This window comes from Rutilus rutilus, assembly GCF_951802725.1.
Source record: "Rutilus rutilus genome assembly, chromosome: 11".
In the NCBI taxonomy this organism is placed as follows: domain Eukaryota; kingdom Metazoa; phylum Chordata; class Actinopteri; order Cypriniformes; family Leuciscidae; genus Rutilus; species Rutilus rutilus.
Window position 1 is genome coordinate 14,877,208 of NC_140216.1, and position 19,788 is coordinate 14,896,995.

Sequence of the window (19,788 nt, forward strand, 5' to 3'; positions counted from 1 at the left end):
TAGAGAGTTAATTGTAGGGCACAGGATCAGTGAAAGACCTTGATCCTCTGTGTCTCATCCTGTTTATTTATAGGTCCCTCGAGCTCCACCCCTTCTCCCTGAAGCCCCTCCTCCGGAGAGCTATGGCGTATGAATCTCTGGAGCGCTACAGGATGGCGTATGTGGATTACAAGACAGTACTGCAGATAGACATCAGCGTGCAGGCGGCTCACGACAGTGTGCACAGGTATAATTCATTGCCCACAGGGAAACGTACATTTTCTGAGCATTTTAATGTTTAAAAATGCAGTTTATTACTGTCATTATACTTTAAAATAAAAACCTAAACATCCTTAAGAAGACAAATTGCATAAGAAGTTAGATTTGGAATGTTTATGCTTCTAAGAACACTGTTAATGTGAAGACATTTTCCTTCTTGATTTTTCACAGGTGTTTTACTCGTATTTTGCATTATGCATTATGTTGTGTTTTAGGGTTACATGAAATGTCATTAAAATGAACAGATAATGTCCTGGCAGAAGGTTAGCAGTGTTGTTTTCATTGTTAAAAACAAAACAAAACAGGCCAATAGGATGAAAAGTAAACTTCAATATTCAAGATGTATTGTCTGTAAATAAGTATTTATATATTTGTATCATTTTTTGTCCTCAAGTCAATAGATCTCATTTCAAGGATGTTTAGATATTTTTAAGTACTTAAGGAATTTATTTTATTTTTTTTAGGTGAAATGGTACAAATTCCAGTTATGTCTGATTGTGCTTGTTATGTGTTCTCAGAATCACAAAAATGCTGATAGATCAGGACGGTCCTGAATGGCGAGAGAAGCTTCCAGAGATTCCAATGGTTCCGCTTTCTGCCCAGCAGCACCGCAAAGATGAACCCAGTGCAGAGGTTCTGCAGGCCCGCGCAGACAGAGCAGAACAGGACAAGGGTGAGTTAGATCGCAACTGAACCAAAACCAACACCAAAAAGATAACAGCGGCCAGATAGAACAGTTTTGTACTCAATTATGAGCAATAGTGATGCTTCTCTTTAGAAAGCACAACCCTGCTGAAAGATCCAGCTTGAGATGCTGGTGTGCTGGTGGACCAGCATATGTTGTCTTTTAGGGGCTGGTATGATCCCAGCAAGACCACAACAAAACTTGTGTATGTGTAACATAATATCACATTTATTAGTGTGTGTTCGTAGTTAAAGGGGTGGTTGATTATGATTTGACTTTTCTAACTTTAGTGTGTAATGTTGCAGTTTGAGCATAAACGACATCAGCAAAGTTACAACGCTCAAAGTTCAAAGCAAATGGAGATTTTAAAGAAATTGCTTTTTAAGGACTATAACAAACGAATGATAGGGACTAAACGAGCTTCCTCCCGGGTTAGTGGCATCACTAACCCTAAAATGTACATAAACCCCACCCCTGAGAACTCAATTTATAGATTATCAAGACAGAATATGCTAATCAATGACTAGAAGATAACTACACCTAAGCAACCTAAATTCATCAACTAACCATTCAGAAATGTTGTCTACATGTTGTCACTTCTTGAGTCTCTCCATCTTTGTCCGACTCCGGTTTGGACATAAAAGGATAAACGTCTTTGAAATTTTCAGTGTGTGTCTGTGTGAGGTAATCGAAGCTGCTAAGGACACAAGCTGTTGTAGCTCCGCCCTCTGTGCCAGGAGCAACAGCTCATTTGCATTTAAAGGAGCACCCTCACCCTCAAAAAGTAACAATTTTAACATGCTATATAAAAATATGTGTGGGGTAACTTCACATACACACTCAGGGGACATCAGAGACCTATATTGCATCTTGTGAAAAGGGCATTATACCACCCCTTTAAAGACCAAGAAAAGTTTGACTGACAGCTGGATTTGACTTTCCAAATAAGTATGAAAGTCTTTAAAAACAGTAACTTTCAGTTTTGAACTTTCATTATCAAGTTGTTATTAACCAATCCCATTGAAAAAGCTCTTCTCATAACCCCTGTTATTGAACAAACTGCTTATGATAATGCTTTTGTTATGCAATGTACACAAGTTCTTTTTAACTTATTTTAACTGATTTGTGAAACAGAAGACATTGATTAATAATGTAATCTTAACTTAAACAATTAAAAGTTTCAGTTCTACTTTCAGCAGAGGGAGTTATAAGGGTTATTTTTTACCTTATATTGTTCTTTACATCATTAATATGGAGGCAAAAACTATGCAAGAAAATATTCAAGCAAAAACAATGCCTGTGCCCAAAACACTGCTTGCATACAGAGAGCTGGCCTACTCACACTCAACCCTGCAAGAGCATGCTGGTGAACCAGCTTCACCAGCTCCTTTTTGCTTGGGAACAGCATGCATATGCTGGTTCACCAGCTAGACCAGTATTATACCAGCATAAACCAGACTGTACCAGCACTTACCCTCACTATACCCTCACTAACCAGCATAAACCAGTCTGGATTTTTCAGCAGGGAACTAACTAATAAGTGTAAACAGTACAGGTTATAGTTTAAAATTGCTAACTTCATTAGCAATCTATAAAGAAATTAGGTAGGCTACAATACTGTCTTTCACATCTGAAATGGTCCATTACTGAACATATATCTTATTTGCATATTTACAAGGTTGATAAGAGCGGGTCTCACTCATTGATTTGTGCGTACAAACATTTTCACAATTCACAATTCAACAATGATTCATCAATAACTTTCGTACTTAAAATTATTCTAAATTTCTGTTTTTAGGAAACAACTGAAATCACATGTACGCAAAAATCACATACTGGCCATTTAAACGTGTTGGGAGAATTGTTATTTAATCTTGAATATATTTCATCATAGTAAAAGAGTAAGGAAAGGTGCAGTACAACTCGAGCTGCAAAGTTCCTCTAAGTATGCAGATAAGCATTGCTTGGCTAATTGAGAAAAGATGTTTATTGTGTCTGAACTGGTTTTGAGACATAGACTGTGTCCCAATTCAAAGGCTGCATCCTTAATTTGATGCAAAGGTAATATAATACAAAGTATAGTGTTATAAAAGTACATAATTTTTTGCAGGATTTATAATGCTGTTGACCATTAAAACACGTCATCACAGTCTGTGAAAAGGGTCCATTGGGACATCCTTTGTTGTGCCGTGAGGCAATCGGCCTTTGAATGCGGCCATCGAAAGATGCAGCCTCTGAATTGGGACGCAGCAAAAGAGTTCAACAGTGCCCGCCCCCTTTTAAGCAGCGCTGGTTCCTGAAGTATTTTTTTCACTAATGTTTCCCATAGGGATTTTAAAATAGTCTTCCTTAAAGAGTTATAACCCATGAACCAAGCCCTTCAGCTATGAGGTGAAACGTTCTTGAAAATCGGGACAAAAATACAAAGGTACAGGACTGTGTACTTAACGGTTTTAGTGAGGGAAAAAACTACAATCCCATGAAGCATTGCAAACAGCATAATCGAATTAAAACTGATGGAGAATTATAAAACTACTCATTTACAAATATTGATTGTATAAAAACAGTATATTTCAGGTTTATTGCAAAATATGCATATATATATATATATATATATATATATATATATATATATATATATATATATATATATATAGCCTATATACACAAACATTTCAGTATTTTAAAAGCATAGGGAGATTGACTCAATTACGTCATTCACAGTGCTTCATGGGAGTGGGCGGAGCTAAAGAGATATTTTGGAGCATAGATATATATTAAAAAAAAAAATTATTATGCCAATTCGTGTGTCCTGGCGCCGACAATATCTTTATCTGCAATAGACTTAAGCAGATGATTCTGCTAAACTTACTCTATCCAACAAGACGAAGGCGTCAGCTAACACAACATTAAAAAGCTACCCTAGTTTAAAAACCTGTAATATTGATTTAATACATATAAAAACACAAACCAACACATTCTCACCTGTGAAAGGTTATCCAATTTCTTTGGGAATTTAAATGTTGGCGACTTCACAACCAGAAGCTGCGCAATGTTGTGGCCTCATTGATTCTTACTGTGCTTGTGACGACACACTGACTGTTCCAAGATGGCGGTTGATGTGGATCTACGTATACATATCTATGTTTAGGAGCGTGTTACTTTTTTCAACACTGGGATTTGTGTCTTTTTTTGAATGGGGAATGTAGTTTTCACCAGAAATTCCACTGTTAAACATGACTATTTAAAAGCTGAAATAATGCAGGCTGACGGCTTCAGCGGAAGCAAATACCATGGATTACCAACCTCATAGCTCACATTAGGTCTGTCTTTAAAGGTTTATAAGATACCGTTCAAAATCTTCAGTTCAAAATTTGAGTTTTTACTTCCCGAACCCAACTGTTGCTCTCTATTGCTTGAGGATTTTGCTGCACAACATGCTTTCAGTTTCAAGAGCGTCATGAGTTTGCTGAGAGTGACAAAAGACTGTAAAGGAAAGGTTGTGCAGAAAACCTTTATATATTGTTTGGGAGTGTTTTATGCAAATTACTATCTTTGGGTATGCAGTCGCTCGTTTAAAAAATGCAAATTCATTAACATTACAATAAGGTTAAGAACAAGTTTATTTGCATAGACATAAATGTTTCGTGAGAAGTTCTCCTGAGCATATAAATATGAATAATCCATGCAATCATTATTGAATGAAGATGCACTGATTGGACAAGTACAAGATGTAACAAGCACGGTTTTAATAATTCACAGTGGTTCAACGCTAACCAACATAAACCAGTCTCAACCTGCTAGGATATTCATGCTGAGGTTATGAAAGCTGGCTGCATGGATTAAACAATGCATTTAAAAACAAAAATCCATGCCAGAACACCAAAGAACTGCAAATGCAGGCCAGTGCTGATGAATAATACAGTATGATGCTGACAAAAATAAAACTGAACAATGATAATAGACATCTGCTGGAAAGCCTTATAAGGTTTAGCATAGCATGTGACGTTTACATTTTTGCTGTTTCCATGTTTATAATAATTATGTTCAGTTTCAGTCACAAGCAGCATCTAAAAGCATTTGTCAGCATGTATGTACAGCACTAGATGGCAATCAATTATGTAAAGCTGTAACATAGTCAGCTTTCATCGTAATGGAACCAGACAGCTCCGGTTTCATTCTGAACCGAGAAAGGAAAACCCACATGATCACACAGCACACATCAGCACCTGATCACATTAACAATGGGGCGGCCTTTGCTTTTTTGTACTATGAGCCAGATGATGTCATAATAATGGGAGTATTCCCACAGCATTTGCTGCCTTTACTGGAAATGAGAAGAACTATTGCAAACTTGCCAAACATTCTGCCACATAAGCCTGCACACGTAGTGTGGTGCATCTCTTTTGTGCAACTCTTACGATAACATGTCCAGGTCTCATTTTAACCTAAAACCAAAAGAAAAATTCCCAGTGTTGTTATTATTACTAAACCTAAATCTATAAAAAAAAAAAAATCTTTAATTGAAATAAAGCTGAAATAAAATAAAATACAAATATTAGGCCTAGATGAGAAACACGTAAACAAAATTATGCAATGTTGCAATGGCAAATAACTGAAATCAAAAGTTTTTTTTTTAGGTTCTACAATTACTAAAACTAATACTTAAATAAAAATGCTATAATAATGAAATAATATAATAATAACAAAGCTAAATACAAAAAAGACAAAAGCACACAACAATATTAAAATGAAAACAAAAATATACAGATAAAAGCTCATTCAAAATATCAATGAATACTGTAGTGCAATAGTATATAAATATGACTAAAATAACACTGGATATTAAACTTTTCATAAAGAAAAAAGTAAGCCTATTTGTATGAGCCTTAAGATTTTATGCATTGTGACATTATTTCCATGACAATTCTCACTACCTTAATACAATAACTTCTATTTGTTTATTTACATTATAAAAAAAAAAATTGTCGTTGCATTTTTTTATTTTTTTATTTACAGGTTTCGTTACATCCGGCTTTTTAGAGTGGATAATGATCATTTACTGAAGAGGGACATAAAAAAAAAAAAAGGTGACGGCTCTCTGTCTTGGGACGGAAGTTGGAAGTTTAATTCTACTGTATCTACTTTTTCCACAGCCAGAAAAGCAGAGGCTCGATTCACATTGATGAAACAAGAAGGAAATGAACTAGTGAAGAACAGCCAGTTTCAAGGTGCTGTGGACAAATACAGTGAGTGTCTGGCTATCAAATCTGACGAATGTGCCATCTACACCAACAGGTAAACATGCCCAATTGACCAGGTGAAAACAGGCTTCTATTTAAAATGCTTTACAACTGTTTTTAGTGAACTGTGTTCAGAAAAGCACACCACATTACACATACTATTTCAGCAATATGTATATTGTACTGTGTGCAGTATGCACATTTTGGTATGCGTGGAAAAGCCAAATTACTGACTAAGTGACTTACTACTTGCCAAGATGTTAAAGGGGTCATATAATGGTACATGCACTTTTACAAGTTGATTGTACTGAAATGTGTGTTGGCAGTGCCTGTACACAACCATCATATAATGATAAAAATCCATCCAGTGTTTTTTTTTTAAATCTCCTTATATGTTTTCCCGTCTCAAATCGAGCCGTCTGACCGTGTGACGTCACACGGTCGGACGCCCCTCCCACGATTGTTAATTGACAGCAGCGTTTCAACTCAGACCCGCCCTGAGCGAGCTGTCATCGTAGTCCGCATTGTTGATACGCTGGAGCAGAATGGCGTCGAAGCGATTGTGGTGTTCAGTTCTTGGGTGTAATAATGAACACAGCAGTAATTTTGATGTTTCTAAATCCGAACCGCTGAATACGCAGTGACTGAGTTTTGTTTTCGAAGGGAATATTCCCCACGATCAACGTCAATGCTTTCATGTTTGCGCGAATCATTTCACACCAGACTGCTTTACAAACGAGGGTCAGTATAAAACTGGACATTAACATACATTACAACAAATTCTTAGGTGTCCTTCAACTACTGCTAGAAACATTCCTGCTGTGACCTTATGTCAGTGCTTCAGCCCTGACAGTTGTACCTAACACTGCATAGATAACGTTACGCATCACTGACAAGCCTACATTTACCGAAAAAAGTTTTTCATGACCATTAGCTGTAACATCAATCTGTCAATGAACTAACGTATACATCAGTAAACGCATAGCGTTCGTATCTCACTACTCTACCCTGCCAGTACACACAAAGATAGATCAAAGTGACATTACTTTAACCAACCATTCAGAAACGTCCTGTTCGAGCCTTAATTCTCGAACTTCTTCGGGGCCGTCATCTTGTTCTGGGTCCGACTCCGGTTCAAATTGATTCGGTTGCACAGATGTCCAAAATATACCCTCAACTGTTGTCAAGGCAACACTCCACGTGTGTTGTGTAAAAACACCCCACAGAACAGAGGGGCGGGGTGAGCAAAGCTCATTATCATTTAAAGACACATGCACTTAAATGGCGTGCTGAAAACAGAGCTGTTTTTGACCAGGTAAAATGAGTGTTTTCTTACAATACTAATGAGAATTTTTAAAGTATATTACAAACTTTTCATTTAGACCCTAAAGAATCATATTAACTTGTACAAAAATGGCATTATATGACCCCTTTAAGTAATAACACAGCACACTGTGCAGAATACTGTATCCCACAATGCAATGTGCATGAATCAACCTTACACTTGACAAATATTCAGTTGATGTGTTCAAGAATGGTCCAGTATGACGAATTATCAAAAAATTGCTAAACAAATGTTTAATTTTGGAAACACTGAATTAAACATGGAATTGAACATAGGTCATGTGACAACCCGTGTTGTTATTGTTGATTAAAATTCAATTTGATTTCGTTAAATGAATGAACTAAAGCTGAAATAAACATAAATATTAGATGAAAAACGTAAAGGAAAAAATGGGAAATGTTGTCTTGACAACAAACTGAAATAAAATGTAAAAAGTTGAAGTACTAAAAGTCGCATGAAACAGAAGTTGCAATAGTGTTTTCTTCCCTATTGTGACGTATATACGACACTGCTTCTCGAACAAGAAAAAATGTAGGGTGGGACTTGGGAATTGATTGGATCGTTGTGGTTTGCTATTGCTATGATCTCATGTGATTGACAGGTTGTCCCATCCTCGCACCAGTAAACATGTAATGATGGAGAGGAAGTTATTTTAATGAAATATTGAGGGCACATGATTTTGACAAAAATAAAATTTTGACCAAAAAATGACAAAAGCACATAAAATGACAACAAATTAAATCAATGTAATAAAAACTTAAAATATATAAATAAAATGTACTATAATTGTATATAAATAATACTAAAATAGCACTGGTGAAAACCGTATGCATATGAATGTTTGAAATGTTGCATAACGCATACTGTCTGACATACTGTACGTGGGTTAGTATATACTGCGCAGTAAGAAGCAAGCCATACTCTAGTATTTACAGTCGCAGTTTGGTGCTTTGCAGTTCACACTAAATACTAGCAATGAATCCTAAATAGCTGTACATGTTGTCCTGTCTCTCATTTGATCAAGCCTTCTAAAAAGTGCTGAGACTGGAGCTGCTCAGACGAAGCTATTCAGTCAGCAATCAGCTCTGACAACTCCTGCATAAAACACCCAAGGAGAGAGCCAGGCCGCATTGCTGAATGAGAAATGTCTGTTGTGTTTTCCAGAGCTCTGTGCTATCTCAAGCTGGATTGTTTCGCAGAAGCCAAACGGGACTGTGATTCGGCACTTCAGATCGAGCCAAACAATAAGAAAGCATTTTACAGACGTGCACTGGCACACAAAGGCTTGAAGGTTTATATTTTGTCTTAATGGTGAAAAGAGAGTATCTCTCCTTTATTTTTGTGCATTTTACAGTGGTTAAACAATCCATTTAAAACACTGTAAATAGCGATTTTGTGTGCAGTAGAGAATAAACTGACTAAGCACTACTGTACTGTACTGCAGTAAGTGCAGTAAGAGTTTAGATGGTCTGTCTATATGTTTTCTCACAGGACTACCTGTCAGCCAGCACTGATTTACAGGAAGTACTGCAGTTGGATCCAAAAGTGCAGGAGGCCGAGCAGGAGCTGGAGCTGGTGACTAACCTGCTAAGAGAAAGTCTAATGGATAATGCCCAAGGTAAACTCTCACTAGCCAATGAACCGGAAGTCGAGAATCTAACACAGTTTAGACTATATAGGAAATCAGTTCCTTGGTACAACATTGTTTCCTAAATTGCGATGTGATATTATTCCAGTGACAAGCAATTTGTCTGGTTGTATCCAAAATCATTATAGAGCGCTGCAGTGATGACGTATTATTGTAGGCCAACCCGGAAGTTCGCTTAACCCTTGTCCCCTCGACAAATCCCAATAGGATTTTTTACAGTGGATTTTGGATTATTAAAGAAAATAAGCTCTGTCACCAACAAAAGTTCTGTTCATCATAATAATCTTCACAAATTAACACAACTTTTACAAATTTTGATGCCAAAATACAATTGCTAGGAGTAAAAAGCTAAATGCAGACTATTGCTATTCGTAATTACCGTAAATAAAGCTCCGTATGCTTTCGAATCGCTTTCCCGGTACTTTGATGTCACACACTGTCTACACAGCGGCGCTTCAAATCGAACACACCTTAAAGCTGCAGTGGTCAGGTGGCATAAGTCATAGATCTCAGAAAATTGAGATTACACATTGTAATTACATCTTCTACATGAACGTGAAGGCTTTTTACAGTTCAGAATTGTTATGGTAATTATGACATGGAGTGAACACACCTTATAGAGTGGTGCAGGTATGACATCACTTTGTAGGCCAAAGCCTGGAAGCAAGTTGGCATTTTATCACTTCTGGTTCCATCGTCCCAAAGTCAATGTTTTTTTGGTTAAATGGCTGAAATAATGGAGCCTTCACGTGCTATGGAAAAGATGATATTTTCCACTTGTGAAGTGGTATTTACCAGTGTGTTGTGTTCAAGTGCTGTTGTTGTCGTAATGTAGGGAAAAGATGGACTCACAGATCCAGTGAGTAAATTGCCTGACCGCTCATTACTAGGAGGCTCCTATTGACTGCTAGCTAGCATCTGCTCTGGGTAGGTAACACCAAACCATAACGGTATTTTTAAAACTGACACTGAGTGTTAACGCATTATATTACAATTGTTAATGACACAACATTGTATAGGCTACAAAAACTATCCGCTAACAGTAGCAAAAAACGTTTAGTTGTGTACAGTGCTTACCATTCACGACTCTTGCGTTGCTCTCCGCCATTTTGAAAAGGTCAAAGGTTATCTCATCTCGGCAACTCGTGCATCAAAATATTCTACGAGCTGCCCAGTGGAAAATACCACAAGAGGGGGTGTTCATGTGCATTTTCCACGTCGGCTTTTGGTATTTACCATAATTACCATAGCATGTGAAGGCTCCATAAGGTCTGTGGTGAACACAAGCTCAAGACACTTTCACGTTTTATTCTACGACGTAAAATACATCAGTATTACCCCACTCGTGATTTTTTTAAGCTGTTACGTTTCTTGAAAAAGAACTAACAGTTGCTAACAAGTGGCTAAATGGGACTACAGAGGCTGTCGGGGACATTATAAATCATCACGATGGACAGGTAAACTCAGTCCGCTTTTACAGCCTCGTTATGATTATAATTGTACTCTTATAAACTACTCTCTGGATAAACTAAACTCAAACTTTCTTGGAAAATGTTTCTTGCAAAAAGCCTATGGAAAAATCCTACTGGGTTTTTGTCGAGGGAACCCGTGTGATGCTAACTGCCGGTTGGCCTACAAAGTGACATCATACCGGCACCACTCTATAAACAAACTACACCACGGTCACATGACAACAACATCACCATTAACTCTTGCAGTCTTTATTTAAAAACATTTTCCCTGAAAGTTTGAGTTAGAATAGTTTGCAATGGCATGAATATAAACACAATGGGACAGTGAAAGCGGACTAGTAAGGTGATGACTTTTTTCTGTTCTGTAGTCCCATTTAGACACTTGTTAGAAACTGCCTTTTAAAGAAAAAAAATCTTTAAAAAAAGCACAAGGCGGTCAGTATTACTGATGTAATTTATGTTGTACAATAAAACATGGAATGGATATATCTTGAACTTGTGTTAAACACAGACTTTATTTCAAGCATTTATCCAAAAACTCATTTAGAAAACCAATTGATTTCAGGGCGATGGAACTGGATGTGCTAAAATGCAACTCATTTACGAGTTTTGGCCTACAACATGTCATTCCTGCAGCTATATAACCTAATTCACTACTCACTATTCACAACATTACTCCACTAATATAGTCCACTGAGCAAATGAAAACCAGTGAGTGAATTCAGAGACTGAGTGCACCTTAAGTGCTGCAGATGGTATCTTTAGGCAATATGAGGAAACTCATTCTGCGTGACGCTCACAGAGCATGGGTATTCTCTGGTAGCCAGCCGTTGAGTGTACATCGCTTGTGCACTCCTTATTGCGGTTGCATTATGACATTGGTTCCCAACCCTAGTCCTGGAGTACACCCAACACAGCACAATCTGTGACACACCCATCTGAGGTCTTGGAGTGTTAACTAACGTGCTAATGAGTTGAATCACCTGTGTTTGATTAGGAGACATCCAAGGGGCTGTTGACACGACACCGTTTTTAACTAAAAACGTTAAACTCTATATGTTTTGGCCGTTTATTTAAAACGCCGTTTTGGGTGCCTAAAAATACGCAAACTTTTGTAAACAGGTTTCAAATTATACATTTACACAACAACGATGTACTAAAAATGGAAACGTTTTTCCTTTCCGTTTTTTGTGTGGACATAGACTGAACACGTAATCCACATGTGTGTGACGTCACCGTTTTCACAAATTCGCAAACTTGCACTTTGAAACCCGTTTTCAAAAGTTAGCATTTTCAGGCCCCCAAAAGGCGTTATTGTGTAAATGAACTGCCAAAACTCATCAAATTTAAGGGTTTTAGTTGAAAACAGTGTTGTGTAAACAACCCTAAAGTGCATGGTTTTGAAAACGATACCGTTATTGTCTCTGTGTAAACTACAAAAACGTGAATCTGTGAAAGCGGTGATGTAACGTGCATGTGGATTACGTGCTCAGTCTATAGGTACGTAGTTTTGCCAACTACTGGTCTGGCATACATAACACAGCATTTTTATCCTTTTTTGGATCCGTGTAAAAGCTGACCATTTTGACAACGTTGTCGTCTGTACCCTAAAATGTGCAGTGCTGGGGGTACTTCTGGACCAGGGTTGGAAACCACAGGCGGAGAGTGAACCAACTCCATGCGCTTCACCTTCAAAAACAAAAGATTTCCTTGAAATAGTTTCAAGTTACGTGTCGTCGCACAACCTTCATATCCCAGCATAAAAGCTCCCGAAAAATGATTTATTATTATAAAGCATCTACGTTCACAAACCACTGTTAATTTTAACAGAAAAGAAAGCATACTGTATGCAGGATTTGGCATGGCAAAAAGCACACTCTTTATAACCACTAAAAAGCTGTCACTGAATCTCTTACTTGTCTACACTTTATAATGAGAGGATTTGCGAGTGTGCAAAACTCAGAATCCACTCACAGCTCAAAACAAGGTTTTTTTTGTTCAGACCTAACTTAAACACCTCGGATTGGCCATTGCGTTCAAGAATTGGCTATATTGGTAAACGCTGCAAATTCACAGAAACTTTTGGTTGGATGGTCTCCAGAGCGCAAAAACATGCACTTGCCAAATCTGTTTTGCCAATATGCTATTATTACTGAGAAAACTGATATGGGTAGCCCTTCCCTCTAAAAGCAATCAGAAGCAGCAGCAGTCAGTGGTTTGAGTGAGAAAATTCCATGCTACTAGTCTCAAGTCTGTGGCCAGAGGAAGGCTAAGCCTTGCGCAGCCATACACATGCTCCTGTTATATGTGAAGGGGGAGGATAATTTATACGTGCGTCAGGTTTCTCGAGAAGAAAGACTTCCACATAGGATACACCCGTGTATTCTCACTCATAACTCCTCTGGAAGCTTCCTCACTCATTTCTCGCCTCCTCGCGGAGCATTTAGAGAATTGAGATGTCATTAAAGATGGCTAACTTTGATCGGTTTCCGGGTCACAGGCTGGAGGAGCGAGGAAACAAGGAAGCATTTTCGGGTGTTTCTCAAACAGAAGGCTGCATCCTATCGACACCGCGTCCTTCCTAGTTCAGCCCTTCGGAGGCTTGTAGGCTAGTGTCCTCCTCAGCAATTAAACGCTAGAATGAGACGGTCTAGAAAGAGCGCATGGCAACGTCACACGTTTCCGCCCCCACGGTCACAGCACGAAAATACTATTCAAACTTAATTTTGGGAAAATACTTTGTATTAAAAAAATTCTTGGCTTTTTATTAATGCAATACAGTGAATGACAACCGTCTGCAGTCATTGGCTTACATTATTGTCAATTTAGTGTTAGCGATTAATTTACAGCAAAACAAAAGATAATGTAATATCCGCCTGAATATAGTCCCCAGCTCAGTAACTTCCAACGTGACCGGGATTAAGTTTGTCTAACCTATTAGACCTATTTCAGGCGCTTGCGTCATATCATTACGCCTGCTGCACTCATGGTACGGCAGCAAAGTTTCTTGATTATTACGCAGGAATGAGAGTATAGTTCCTAGCCATATCAGCCTAGAAAATCGCAACTTTACATTTTCTGTCGGTCTTAGTACACGATAGCCTGGCTAACGTCAGACCAAGTCTCATTTGAGACTTGGTCTGGGAACCACGTGTTAATTTTCTCGTATTTGAGGCGTGGTTTACGAATGCCCAGAGCCGTTTATTGGGCGCTATGAATGTCTATCAAATGCGCCTGTACGTAGCTCATAACCAATCGCTTCAATTATACCAGATGACGTATGTAGAGTGACAGAAATTCAACGAGGAAAAAGACGATGGGTCAAAGATTTATTTGTGCACGATGGCGTTTAGCGAATATTACCGTTTGTGCAAGATAAACATGAGGGTAGAAGGTAACGTCGAGTCTGATGCCATGTTGGATTCATAGATATAAACAAACTGCTTCGGTGTCGTCATCGTCTTGCTGCTCCCTCCCCGTTCTGTGATTGGTTCCCTTTTTCAGGGGAAAATCTGGTCCATGGTGTCCAGACTGCCTAGCAGCGTGAATAAAATCGCGCTGCGAGCAAGGCAGTATGGGGAAACCCAGGCTAAGTACACGATGTAACTACAGAAGAGTCAAGTTTTAAATAGGAAAAATATCAAAACTCCTTGGTCATTTTTTTGAGAGAGATGCTAATGGTCTTGTCCGATTCAATGATCTATGCTAAGCTATGCTAAAAGTGGTACTGCCAGACCCGGAGATCGGCTGAATGGATTCGAAAACGGTAAAACTCAACTGTTTAACTCTGGGGGAGTTGTAAAATGAGCCTATTTCCAAAAAAAGTGGAGTATCCCTTAAAGCTACCACATAAAGCTAAAACCGCTCACGTTAGCTACAAGAAGTTATCGCAAGGTGGACTCATCTTCACCACACTGTCATATTATTTTTGTGAATTGGAATGTGTGCAAAGGATTGTGGGTGATTTAAGGCCGCGAAGGTTACATCCGATTCAAAACACGCCGAATGAAGGACGCGAAACTAAGGCTGAATCTAAAAATCACCCCCTATACCCTCAAATAGGGCGTTATTTGAGTGGACAGCCATTAGTAGTGGAGTGGTGTCCGAAACCAGTGGACGTTATTGAGTGCACTTATTCAATCCCACATTGCACCGCAATAATGAGTGTAACGTTACAACGATGTACGCTCAACGGCTGTCCGAATTCGCTCACTCGTTTTCATTCACTCCTTCAAGTAAACAGTATTAGGGGACTTATTATGGGTTTAGGGGGCGATTTCGGACTCAGCCGAAGGCTACCTTCCAATGATCCTTCAAACTGAGATGGCCTTCAGCCTTCGTAGGATGCAGCCTTCCGTTTATCATCAGAAGAGTGTAACTATTTTAACATAATTCAACATACATACTCAGTGATTGATACAATATTTGTCATGGAATAACCTTTGTTTACAAAGAGTAAATATACTCTTAGAGTATAAGAAGAATAACCTCTTGTTTTTCAAGATCTGAGGTAAACCATTGTCGCTTTTATTATAGCTGTTAAAAGTTTAAACTGAAGCAAATATGACATTCGAACTAAAATTAAACAATTTTAGTATTGTACAAACCATTTTGGCATACCTGAGATCATCATTGAGCTGTCAGCCACGACCTCACAGAAATAGAAACTATTCCAAAAAAAGAATCCTTGTTGCGGCGTCTAGTCTGGTTAGGACACGGTACAGTTATTACTATTTTAGCCTAACTTACATGTTTATATTTAAGCAGAATATCACAACAGCAAGTTAATACTGAGTAACTTACATGTTAGACACAGTCCTTTTACTTTGTCTATTCTTATTTCATCAACAAAACATTTAACCCTTTCACACGTAAGTTTAAAATGAGTTTTTCAAGGCGACCGTTATTTAGAATGTGTCGCTTTATGGTTTCCATGGTGACGCATCATTGCTGCAGCTTGACACACCGCAGCAACAACAGAGCTGAATGAATGACGATCTGCTTTTATGTCATTTTTCCTTTTTTATTCAAAATATTCACAAATTTGTTAGATATGGCATGAAATATCTGATATTCCGATTGTCAAATATATGCAAGTGGAAGTGTTTTGTTGTTTAAACACCTTTATAACGATCGCGTTAGTTGAGCTGCATGCGCGATGTGCGCCGCCATCTTAGTTTGTGCCGCAGACGCAGTTCAGAGAATCGGATCTGTTGGATTTACAACACGTGAATTCATCCACTTCTCCCGAAATACATAAAAGTAAGTGGCAGGTGAACTGGGAGAAGAATAGAGTAAACTTTAAAGTTACTTACACAATGTGTATCTGATATGAGTAAAACAAATTATAATGGAAAGGATTATTATTGCCTCTTCCTTTGACATCAGTGTGTATTTTACGAACTCTAAATGTATTTTTTTTTAGTACTTATATGTCTGAAACCTAAAATAAACATTATGTGGTTGAAAACACTGAAAAGTTGTGATATATGACAGCTCTGAGCGCCTGTCTCTGGCTCAGCGCCAGCCAACGTGCAAGAGCACATTTGAATTCAGCAGTTGATCATGCACTTACCATTCTAATCACACCGGTGTGATCGTACTCTCCAGGGACCGACCAGCCTAGACTGATCACACCTGTGTGATCGTACATGCGCAGTGGCGCTATTGAATAAATCAGTACTTTTGAAGGAATCGGTTAATTCACTGATTCGTCGCCACCTACTGGCGTAACAGCGTAACCTGCAGAAAGAGTCACAGAAAAATCACCACAACTAATGCATAGAATGGAACCAGAACGGGTTGTATTAAGTTTATAAAAAATATTTGATTGCAGAATGCAGCAACTGACCAATCAGCCATGTAATAAAAACACCTAAATTGTATTTAGCTTACAGCCTCTATAATCAGCCATCTTACCTTAGTGAACTTTAATCTTAGGTTTAGCTGATTAGTGGTGAATACTGAGGCAAGGGTCATTCATTATTACTAAATTGCTCATAACTGAACAAATCCCAGACCTGGCCTAGGTACTAAACTTTGGCCCGTAACTTGTCCCACATGTTTATGCAACAGATATGATTGATCCCTCCAATCGAGCAGCTTTTTGAAATTGACCATCCGCATATCATCATGGTGGTAGTGTATCTATTGCTTAATTAGCTTTTAGTCATCTTTTTGGGGAAATATTAACTGGAAAAGAGTTTGAATAATAAGAAACAAATACTTAAGAGGTCTTTTATAGGCCTAGAATCTATCCTGTTAAACAATTAATTGAACAATTTAACTTGGATATTGAAAATTCTTGCAAATTTTGTGGAGTTACGAAAGAAACTCTTTTCCCAAAGTGTATACAATAATTTTGTTGGATGGTCTTTAACAATTTGTCAAACACTTTTGCAAACACAAATTGAGTTTCAAGATGCAATTAAATTTTGTGTACATGACAAAACTAAATGATTTATTGCATTACACAATTGTTTATTTGACTTGAAACGTATCATATTCATAATGAGAAAATAGACAAAAGCAAAGCCCGAACAGTTTAAAGTCACCTTTATTTATATAGTGCTTTATACAATTCAAAATCAGAATCCACCAAACTTTAAAGGTTGCGCATTTAAAATGACAGACGACAAAACTGCAGCACTCGCTTATAACAAACAGAGTTATCGTGTTGATGTGGACGCAAATATCGTTCTGGATGTGAATGTGCCTTTATTCTAAATGATTAGGAAAAACTTTCACTCTTTTGTGTATTACGTTTATTTTTGTCTTTCGAGGTTCAGCATACGCACCAAATCAAATCGAGCATTTAAAGTCGGCATGAAATGGAAGTTGTGATTTCAGTAGTCTGTTCTTCCCTATTGTGACGTATATAAAAGTGTTTCGGCTTCCAAACAAGGAAAAGGTTTATTTAAAAAACCATATGTTTCTAAGTAACTGGATAAGAACGTTTGGAGTGTGAGTGTCTGTAGTTACAATGTAGAGCAAAACATTTACGTATCGTCCCAGACAGCAACATAGTGTCGGCCCAGATCCGGCCCACATTTGGTACGTGGAATCCACGCATACCAGATGTGGGCCGGATCTGGACGACACTATGTTGCTGTCTGGGGTAATGTTTACCACAGACCTTATTTTACTCATAATTTAAAAAAAAAATCTCTATTATAAAACCCCATGGGAAAATATTGAGGGAACAAGCTGCGAATTAGTCTTCCAGGTTTTGACTTCATCCCTGCACCACTCTATTGCTGTGATGTCATGTGAGAGACAGGATATCCTGCCCTCGCGCCGGTAAACGTCATCAGAGAAGAGAAGAGATGTCATTGGGGTCAGAGGGAGGGGAAATTATAAGATTATGAGGGCACGGATATCATGCTGACTTTAATGGCAATAGTTGTCTTTAATATGACATGCATGAATGCTGATGATTGTTTCCTCTCTGTAGGCTGACATCAAGACAACAAATAATGAAGTGAACAGAGAGCTACAGGAAGAACAGAGCCTCCTTCATTAAAGCCAGACACAGCGGATCCAACGAGCCTGAGAGTCCCAGCTCTGAGATCCCACAGTCCCGCCAAGAGGCTCCATTCATCTTTGTGTAGACTGTCACGCGCCGCAACTAAAGTTTCCCTTCCAACAAACACTCATCTCACGTTCTTCTAGGAATATTTGTGTCTGATGCAATGCTGACATGCAGCGCATGCAAACGGTTCATAATCTCTAACTCTGGCTTCAATAGGCACGTGTGAGCATGGCACGGCTGGGAAGCGTGTAACAAACGGGATTATGGGGTTGTAATGTGGTTGTCGTGTGTATAAGAGAATGTGCCTTTTATAAGAAGCTGTGGCTCACATATGGAGTGATTTAACACTCACAGATGAAATTGTATAGGAACGTTTAATTTGCTACATTTAAAATGTCTCATTTCTCAGGATTTAATATATTTTTAATAGCTATTCCATTGTAATGTGTAATTTAAGAATACATGTAGCTCATGTAGTGTAATTTTTTTGACATCTTCCAGCCTTCAGCCCAACTATTGTCTCAATATGCATAAATAAAACTAGATCTCACAAGGTATGAATGTACAACGATAACATAAGATGTAGTTTTTTCTTTGGGATGTCAGCAAAAGAAATGTTTCAGTTAAACAAATTTGCATCAGCTAAATAAATGGCTTTATAAACTTCTAGGTGATAAATGTTTGCCATTAGAAATGATTATGTCTTGTAATTATAAAACAATAGTTTCATAATCGCAAAAGCACTGCAAATATTAAGGAAAAAGCTGAATTTTTCAGCATCATTACTCCAGTCTTTAGTGTCACATGATCCTTCAGAAATCATTATTTTTTTTTTTATTTTTTTTTTATGTGTGGAATGGATAACAACAGAATACATTTGCTGGAATTAAAATAAATAAATAATAGAAATACATTATAATATACAAAACATGTATAAATGTCTTTAATATCATAAATAAAAGTATAGATTTCCTTCAAATAAATCTTACCACAAACTTTATATATTAAGTTACCAAATATAAAATGTTCATGATAATACAACAGATATAAACATTTAAATTGAGTAACATTGTAACGTCCAGCCAATTAGGTTGAGATTACAAAAGTTAAAATGGGGTCAGATTTTACTGTGTGAGGAATTGGGTGTTAAAAGAAGAGACAAAACTGAGGTTAAAGTGGATAAGAACGGTGTATTTACAATCTTCACAAGAGACAACACAATAAAAGCAGGAAAACTCAGGCTGTTAAAAGCACAGTCCATCGCACCATACCCTAAAACAGTCTATAAGAACCCTTGTGTGTTGAAGCGGCCTAATGTGAGTGTATATACAGTCCAAAAGAAGCGACAATCCAAAAGCTTGAAGTGGTGTCTGGAAGGGTGAGTCCGCAAGTGGTAACTCCACACTCCAGAAAAGTGATTAGTATCTGTTGAGAACCCTGTTTGTTTACCATGCTGCTCTCTTTATACAAGTGTAGTTCCTGCTTTCTGTCAGGCCAACCATACCTTTCTTAAAGACATACACACTTAAAATGTTAAGAGGAATAAAATGGACTAAGAAAACATGTAAACCAATTAAAACTCTATTAGACATAAAATAATTGTACT

The 19,788-nt window shown here is 37.8% G+C and overlaps 1 protein-coding gene across 1 annotated transcript in view; it reads left to right on the forward strand.

Annotated features, from left to right (window-relative positions):
• The window catches only part of spag1a (sperm associated antigen 1a), a 21,378-nt gene extending 2,529 nt beyond the window's left edge, over window positions 1–18,849 (forward strand). Inside the window, exons 3-8 of the mRNA XM_084424150.1 lie at window positions 74–226; window positions 777–931; window positions 6,100–6,241; window positions 8,696–8,822; window positions 9,023–9,149; window positions 18,105–18,849. Coding sequence (XP_084280276.1) covers window positions 74–226; window positions 777–931; window positions 6,100–6,241; window positions 8,696–8,822; window positions 9,023–9,149; window positions 18,105–18,109 — 709 coding nt within the window. The 3' untranslated portion in view covers window positions 18,110–18,849. The remainder of the gene's footprint in view (window positions 1–73; window positions 227–776; window positions 932–6,099; window positions 6,242–8,695; window positions 8,823–9,022; window positions 9,150–18,104) is intronic.
• Window positions 18,850–19,788: the final 939 nt, after the last annotated feature.